General features: G+C 35.4%; 1 protein-coding gene across 3 annotated transcripts; it reads left to right on the top strand.

The window, feature by feature from the left end:
* The first annotated feature begins 442 nt into the window (after positions 1–442).
* LOC107853243 (glutamate receptor 3.7) lies at positions 443–6,149 on the top strand. Of its 3 annotated transcripts, none has more exons than XM_047393885.1 (6): positions 443–1,516; positions 2,687–4,026; positions 4,233–4,510; positions 4,644–4,675; positions 4,816–5,222; positions 5,566–6,149. In XM_047393885.1, the coding sequence occupies exons 1-6, from the start codon at positions 1,258–1,260 to the stop codon at positions 5,971–5,973; spliced, it is 2,724 nt and encodes a 907-aa protein (XP_047249841.1). In that variant the 5' UTR covers positions 443–1,257; the 3' UTR covers positions 5,974–6,149. The 3 variants fall into 3 exon arrangements, with proteins under 3 accessions (XP_047249841.1, XP_047249843.1, XP_047249842.1); XM_047393887.1 differs by having other exon boundaries at positions 1,378–1,516; positions 2,833–4,026; XM_047393886.1 differs by having other exon boundaries at positions 1,383–1,516; positions 2,695–4,026.
* Positions 6,150–8,441: the final 2,292 nt, after the last annotated feature.

Genomic DNA, 8,441 nt, shown 5'->3' with positions numbered 1-8,441 from the left:
CAAAGGTTTAAGGATGTTCTCATTAGGGGGAGTTAATACGTGCTGTACTCTTTTTTCCTTGTGAGGTTTTGTTCCACTGGATTTTCCTTGTAAGATTTTTAATGAGGCAACCTATATGCGTATTGTTAGAGATGTGTACATTTTTTCCTTCACTAAATTTTTTTAGTAAGGTTTTAACAAGACACATTATCTATCAAATAGATAAATATATTTACATTATAGTGAATATCTATCAGGATTTGAAGTATTGTCTTTTAGTAAAAAATTAGGAGTAAATTTTTCTTATAAATAGAAAGGTTTCTTTATTGTAAATCACACATCAAAATCCCTCAAGAGAAATAACAATTACTGTCTTTTCTCTATATTCTTTTTCTTTATTTGTTCTTGTTTTATAAGATGAATGAAATAATTATATATTTTGAATATTTTTTCCATATGAGTCGTGGTTGTTGACAGTAGTAGATCTATCATTAATTCATTGAGAGAGCATTCTCTTTGTTAGCAATGTGTACACATTTGAAAAAGAAATGTAAAAGAGATATCTAACAAAAGTGCAACTGGATCATTATCCTATACATGTTTGTCAGTTCATACAATTATTAAATATCTTTTTCTCTTCCAATAGTAATTAAGAAGAGTATTAGATTCTCTCTAATCTTCTCCTTACCTGCTCCCTTATGGGAATATGATCCTTATTTTTCACAAGGTCTAAATAATAATTTCATCAACCCCTTGTACGACCTTGCGTATTCTCTCATTGGAACACCTATCTCTTTCCAAATACAATTTCTTAAAGGCCGCTTCATTAGTTTGAAGATTCAACAATTCATTAGTACTATATATCATCATGTTTTTCTCATTTTTAAACTGTCTAGAGTTAATGGGGTTCTTCCAATTTCTCACATGAAACTTAACATTGTTCCTTTTCAAGTTTCTTGAAATCAAGACTGGCATTCTTGATTTGACATACTTGAAATTAGTTACCCCTTTTTTCTCAAACCCCAAATGGTTTCTTGCGTAAAGTTGCAAGCTTTATCAATTTTATGAGTTTTCCAAATGGTTTCTTGAGTAAAGTACCAGTTAGTTGAGAGTCTATCAGAAACAGCCCCTCTACCTTGTAACGTCTGCGTACATTCTACCCTCTTCAGACCCCACTTGTGGGATTACATTGGGATGTTGTTGTTGTTATTTTTGTTGTTTCTTGAGTAAAGTTCCAAATTTTATCCATTTATTGAGTTTTTTGAAGTGGTGGAATTAATGAAGATTCTTGGGGCAGTGTTGCCACTGTTTGTTTTCATTTGGGAACTACAGAGTAATCATGGGAACTGTGAAAGACCTGATGTTGTGAATGTTGGTGCAGTTTTTGCTTTTGATTCAGTTATTGGTAGGGCAGCCAAGACTGCTATGGAGTTAGCAGTTTCTGATATCAATAGGGATCCCAGTATTCTGAATGGCACTAATTTTATTTTGATCATGGAGGATTCTGAGTGCAGTGTCTTTAAGGGTACCATTGGAGGTACTTGTTTTAACTCTTTCCTTCTTTTGCTAATTTAAAGTTGTCATGCTGTTAGTGGAAAAGTAGTGTTGTAATAATTTTAGAATTGACTTTCGTATTCATTAAACGGAATGGAGGGTCTATTGGAAACAACTTTTTTACCTTTTCTAGGTAAAGGTATTCAGACCCCACTTGTTGATTACACTGGATTTTTGTTGTTGTACTTAGTAAACTCGAATTACTGGGCGAAGAGTTACAGTTTTTCACTAGGCAAGCTAAGCTTGTAGGAGTAATCTTCTTTTTATAACAGTAGTGTTCTGTCCTGCTTGTGCTCATCTCGGCTAATTCCACCGGAAGCTTGCAGCAATATTTAGGTCACCAAAATCTCTTAACTAACCTATCGTGGACATCTTTGAGAAATTCCACTTACTTGATTAGCTATTTTCATAATGGGTACTAGTTTAAACCCCTAATCCTCAATTGCCATTACAACTTCTTGTTTATTTTTGGATGCTTTGAGTTGTTTATTTCATTAATTATTGAGGAGGGGTTGGGGTGGGTGGGTTTGTCTAGTTGGTTTGTGGAGGAGGTGAAAACCAACTTTATGCACTTTCCAGTTTCCATACCCCAGTTCTCTTCAAATTAGTCCAATGCTCCATGATTTTCATTGTTAAGATTTTCAAAGTAGCAAAAGAAGCAATTATGTTGACTAAACTTCTAGTTTCTGTTCATTTTTTTCCCTCTTCTCTTTGGATTTCTTTGCCCTTCTTAATCTTTAGGAGAACAAGACATGTATTCTTTTGGAGAACAAGACACTTAGACGCCTACTTATTGTAGGAGTATTATGCATCATTTGCTAAGCTACTTTAGTGCAAGAATAATGTATCTTCCTCAGGAAGATGTAATCAAAAGTAATGCTTGACTGATTAAATTTTCTTCAATGAAAGTATACTGACAAGATTTACTATATAAGCTAGAAAGCCCATATTAAATGACAAGATCAACGAGGGCGTAGGCATCATAAGCATCTCTAATTTTTCATTCCAGTCAACAACTGCAAAATAAAAAAGTTAAAGAAAGCTTTATGTATATAGATTTATTATCTGGAGGAACAGAGATTACGTCCTAAAGTGAATAGTCATGTTCAAAAATCCCTCCAGCATGGTTTATGATTCCAGTTCTTTTTGTCAGCTTTACAGTTAATTGAGAAGCAAGTGATGGCAATAATTGGTCCACAGTCCTCTGCAATAGCTCATATGATTTCTTTCATTTCTAATGGTCTTCAAGTTCCTCTTATCTCGTATGCTGCCACTGATCCAACACTGTCTTCCCTCCAGTTCCCATTTTTCCTTCGAACCACACAGAGCGATCAGTACCAAATGGAAGCTGTTGCCGACATTGTCTGCTTTTATGAATGGAAAGAAGTCATTGCTATATATCTGGATGACGACTATGGGAGAAATGGTATAGCTGTGTTAAATGATGCACTTGCTCAGAAAATGTCAAAGATCTCATATAAGCTTCCATTACCTATCAATTATGATATCACTGACATTATGTATGTGCTAAATCAATCGAAACCATTAGGACCTCGTGTTTTTGTTGTGCATATCAATCCTGACTCCCAATTAAGATTCTTCAAAGCAGTCAAGAAGATGAATATGACTGGGAGCAATCATGTGTGGCTTATGACTGATTGGTTTTCTACTACTTTAGATTCTTTCTCCCAGAAAAACAGATCTTATCTAAGCACTCTTGAAGGTGTAGTTAGTCTTCGCCCCTATATTCCACAAACTACCAGGAAAAGGGCTTTTTTGGCTCGCTGGAGAAAGTTGCAGCAGAATGAGCTGGTTCACTCAGGATTGTCTGCATATGGTCTTTATGCTTATGATACCGTGTGGTTAGTAGCACGTTCAATTGATAACCTACTTCAACAGGGAGGCAACATAAGCTTTTCTCTCAGCAATTTGTTAAATGGTACAACAAATGAGAAATTACAGCTTGGAGAACTTAGAGAATTTGATGGTGGAGATCTTCTACTGAATATCTTATCACATACAAACTTCACTGGCTTGACAGGAAAGATTCATTTCAGTGAAGACAGAAATCTTATTGGTAGTGGTTATGAAGTCATTAACATTGCCCAACAAGAAATTCACACAGTTGGCTACTGGTCAAATTTTTCTGGTCTCTCGATTTTACCTCCAAAAGCACTACAAAACAAACAAATAGTTAACAGATTAAATCAGAATCTCAAAATTGTAACTTGGCCTGGTGGGAAGAGCGAAACACCACGTGGTTGGGTTATTGCTAATGACGAAAGACCTTTGAGAATCGGATTTCCAAGAAGAGCAAGTTTTACTGAATTTGTGACATTGAACAGCAGCCACAATGCAGAAGGTTATTGCATAGATCTCTTTTATGAAGCACGGAAGCTTGTACCTTATGATGTTCCTTTCATATTTGAGCCATTTGGTACTGGTCTTGCTAATCCAGATTATGATGCGCTCGTGAATATGGTTGCAACTGATGTGAGTATATTTTGCTAATCTCTCTTTATGAGATTAAATACTTGCCACTTATTTCTTACTATTATTCTCTTCTATATAAGAGAACTTTGCACAGCCATCCACTTATGGTCTTGCTGATGTAAATGACGAATAAATTTCCAAGCCACCACCTATCTCTTTTATAAAGGCATGGAAGTGCAGCTCATTCTTTTGAAGATTGTTTGTAGGTTTTTGATGCAGCCGTTGGAGACATTGCTATTGTCACAAATAGGACAAGGACTGTTGATTTCACTCAGCCTTATGTGTCTACAGGCCTTGTCATAGTAGCCCCCGTTGATAATTCAGAATCAAGTGCTTGGGTTTTCCTCAAACCTTTTACATGGGAAATGTGGGGTGTTACAGCTCTTTCATTTCTTATAATAGCGGTGGTCATTTGGATACTTGAGCATCGCGTCAATGATGATTTTCGTGGTCCTCCAAAGAGACAGATAACAACAATGTTCCTGTGAGTCCCTATGTTTAAGTATTACTACCGATATTTATTTTATCCTTCTATATTCAGTTGTAACAGGTATAGTAATAGAACTGCCTGCACCCTTTCCAACAAGCTCTTATTAACTCTTTAAAATATCATGCAGGTTCAGCTTCTCGACACTTTTCAAAACAAACCGTAAGTATTATTTGGTTTTTCAATTCTACCTTTTATGGATTGATCTTAGTATATGAAAAGAATCAAGCTCAAATTATTGTTTGCCGTATGATTAGCCATCCTTCTATAGCATGAAGTAACTTTACTTTGTAAATTTCCAGAAGAAAACACCGTAAGCACTCTTGGTCGAATGGTAATGGTGGCTTGGCTATTCTTACTCCTGGTGATCACATCAAGCTATACAGCAAGTTTGACATCGATCCTTACAGTGCAGCAACTTTCATCACCGATCACAGGAATTGATAGTTTGATTGCAAGCAACTCGCTTATTGGATATCAAGTTGGGTCATTTGCTTATAGCTATTTGAAAGACATTCTCAACATAGCTCCATCACGATTAAAATCTCTACGCTCCCCAGAAGAATTTGAAATGGTTCTGCGACGAGGCTCAGGAAATGGAGGGGTGATGGCAGTTGTTGATGAACTTCCATACATAGAGTTGTTCCTTCAAAATCGTACTGATTTTGGGATCATTGGCCGACCATTTACTAAGAGCGGATGGGGTTTTGTAAGTGGTCAATTCACATGCACCATTTATTTAGTTCAAAAGATTAACACACCTCCAAGAATGTTGCATAACTTGAACTGGTGCAAATTAGTGAAATTACCTCATATTGACAACCTTGGACTTGGTCATGACTAATTCCATTAGCAACAAAAGGGCCGAGAAAGTAATTCAATTTATAGACCCCTTAGATTCAAAATACCCTTGAAACTTGATCGCGAGATAACAAGAAAGTTTGGAAAAATGTCTTAAATTCATGGATGAAAATGTGAATAGACTTCTCATTGCATGGTTATGGTCTAGTTATACTTCTAACTGAAAGTTATTTTGTCTCTTTCAAATGCAGGCGTTCAAAAAGGATTCTCCTCTAGCTACAGACATGTCAACAGCAATCCTCAAACTGGCCGAGAGTGGGAAACTTCAAGAGATACACGAAAAATGGTTTTGCCAATTAGGTTGTTCAACAGATAGGAGAAAAGACTCAGAGCCTAACCAGCTTCACCTGAGCAGCTTCTGGGCACTCTATCTTTTATCTGGTGCTGCCACTCTCTTTGCTTTATTAATCTTCTTACTCAGAAGTATTCGCCAATATATACGATACAAAAGGAAGCATACAGACCTTTCTTCTCCCTCAAACACCAGATGTTCACAGGCGATCTATAGTTTCTTTGACTTTATTGATGAGAAGGAAGAAGCCATCAAAAGAATTTTTGCTCAGCATGATAGTTCTCAAGCTCAAACAAATGGATCTTAATCTTTGCTCAAATAGTTTCTTATTGAAGTAGAGTATACATGTGACTGAGATTTAGTGATACTTACTAGTTAGAGATGCTAATATATTACTCACCAACTGTATATGTCTTGTACAAATGGCTATACTAAATGCTCGATTATAATGTAAAAGCTCAGCTCCTTCCAGAGTTTCTGATACTCCTCTTGTTTCAATTTATGTATCGTAGAAAGTTTTTTGAAATTTGTGGATTTATACATGAATGAGATTTATGGCGTGGTTACAGAAGCATGTCAAGAGTAGAAAGTTGTAAGTAACCTTGTTTTCAAACACGGAAAAGTATCGTTCTTTCCCTTGCGGACTAACAAGATAATAGTACTACATAAAATGGAACTATACATGATCCAAACTCATGACATGTACAGTCCGTTTTGGCCATCACAGATTGTCTCTCGAACCATGTCATTGTCGAGCCCAAAAGTGCATGTACCATGAGAACTTGTTTTATTCTTTATAAAACTCTTCATTTTCCTCTCCATTGCAATGTGAATTCGCCTAAGGCATCCTGTTGCTTCTTTAGAAGCTTGCCAGACCTTTGCTACCCATCCTCGTCCGCGCGCCCTTCCTCATGGGCATCACACACACATAAGGGACTGATTAGCATCCTTGTTGAGGTTTGTTCACCATCGTATTAAGGTCGTGCATGTCAGGCTTTGATATCATATTTATTACACTCAATCTTATGGTACATATTGTCTGCTTTGGCTCAACAAGCGTCACAAATTTGTCCCTTAGGCTATGCATAATTGAGCCGAAAGCGCGCGTACCATGTGAATTTGGGTCATGTCGTATAATGATCTCCGTATTACTCTCTCATTTCAATGTAGGATTATCCTAAGGTGTCATTTGTCCCCCTTCTCAGAAGTTTGCTAGCCTAAAAACCTCAGTCCTTCTTTGTGCCCATCCTCATCAGCCCGCCCTTAGTCATGGGCATCACACACACCCTCCCTCAGGAATTTTACGTACTCATTGAGGTCTGCCTCACTACCATATTAAAGGAGTGTCAAGCTTTGATATCATATTTATCAGAATCCAAGCTCATGACACGTAATTGTACGATTAGGCCCAATAAGCCTCGAAGGTTTGTTCCTTGGATTATGCTATCATCACTTCTAGAAGTACGCTTACAATGTAAATATCTTATAAAACTTCTCATTTTTTTCTCTCATCCGGTTGTGAAATTCGTCAAATATATCATGTGCACCCCTTTATCAGAAGCTTATCAACCTAAAACCTACCCATCCTTCTCTATGACTACCTTCGTCCTCCCGCCCTCCGTCATGGCGTCATAATAAATGCCTTGCTTTTGATCAACTTGTTTATGATAAGTCATGTTTTCACAACTGATCCCAACGAACAAGGAGGCACGTTCTAATTGATTTCACCTACCAATATTTATGTCACATGCATTTCCAAAAAATCATCAAAAGGTTAGGTGAAATAAATTTGTTCTAGTAATTACTCATGCACTTTTACTTCTCCGTTAGAAGTAAAACTAGCTGTGCACACAAGTTAGAGTAATAGATACTTACTCTCTCAATTCATCTTTACTTACCTGTTATTCAATTTTAGAACAATATTTGTCCACTTTATAAAATCTATGAATAATTTACTTGTTTCTATCCATTTAAATTTTAATATTAAATACGACTTATTATCTAATATATTTTCTAAAATATTAAATTTATTATATTCACAAGGTAATATAAAAAATCACCTTTATCATATACTGCTTCACATCTCTTTGCAATAGAAAAATGGATAAGCAAATACTCCCTCCATTTCTTTTTAGCTATCATGTTTCACTTTTCAAGTGTCAATTTGACTAATATTCAAATTAAAATTAAATTAGATTAAATTAATTTAATATTTTTTAATTAAAATTTGGATATTCAAAATTTATACAAAATATACTTTTAGGTTGCGATATTTTTTATATCAATATGATAAAAAAAAATGCATCTTATAATATTATTTTAAATTTATATTATTCGACTCTAAAAAAAATTAATGGTGAAAAAAAAAAAATAAACGAAAGAAGACGAAGACTAAAAGTTGACTAGGACTGTAGGACAAATACGTAGCCCAGGTACCGATATTTCGTTGTCATAAGTCATAATAATGCTGGAGAGATGGAGAGAGTAAACTTCAACTTGGCTACTAGAGCAACATGGGGCCAAATATGATGATGTAACTATATATCTGTATGACTTTTAGTCCCTAGCTTATTGTAAGAATGTTATATTCCCTTTTTTCTATTATTTATAAACAATAGAAAATATTTTAAAGAATTTGATATATTTTGGTCAAAGGCATGGTGTAGTTAGTTTATAGCAGTTTTTCACCAAGTTGGGGGAAATAAGGAGAGATTAATACATAAAATACAACAATAATCTTAGTTTAGTGTTAAATCAAGAGATTAAATTTATTGT

Source organism: Capsicum annuum, chromosome 7, assembly GCF_002878395.1.
Source record: "Capsicum annuum cultivar UCD-10X-F1 chromosome 7, UCD10Xv1.1, whole genome shotgun sequence".
In the NCBI taxonomy this organism is placed as follows: domain Eukaryota; kingdom Viridiplantae; phylum Streptophyta; class Magnoliopsida; order Solanales; family Solanaceae; genus Capsicum; species Capsicum annuum.
Note: the sequence above shows the minus strand (reverse complement) of the source record. Positions and strands in the feature narration are given on the sequence as shown.

Excerpts from the sequence above, each read along its gene's own strand:
- LOC107853243 (XM_047393885.1), top strand. The coding sequence starts at position 1,258 with ATGAAGATTCTTGGGGCAGTGTTGCCACTGTTTGTTTTCATTTGGGAA. Across the intron at positions 1,517-2,686 it reads CTTTAAGGGTACCATTGGAG|CTTTACAGTTAATTGAGAAG; the intron begins GTACTTGTTTTA and ends TCTTTTTGTCAG. Across the intron at positions 4,027-4,232 it reads TGAATATGGTTGCAACTGAT|GTTTTTGATGCAGCCGTTGG; the intron begins GTGAGTATATTT and ends GATTGTTTGTAG.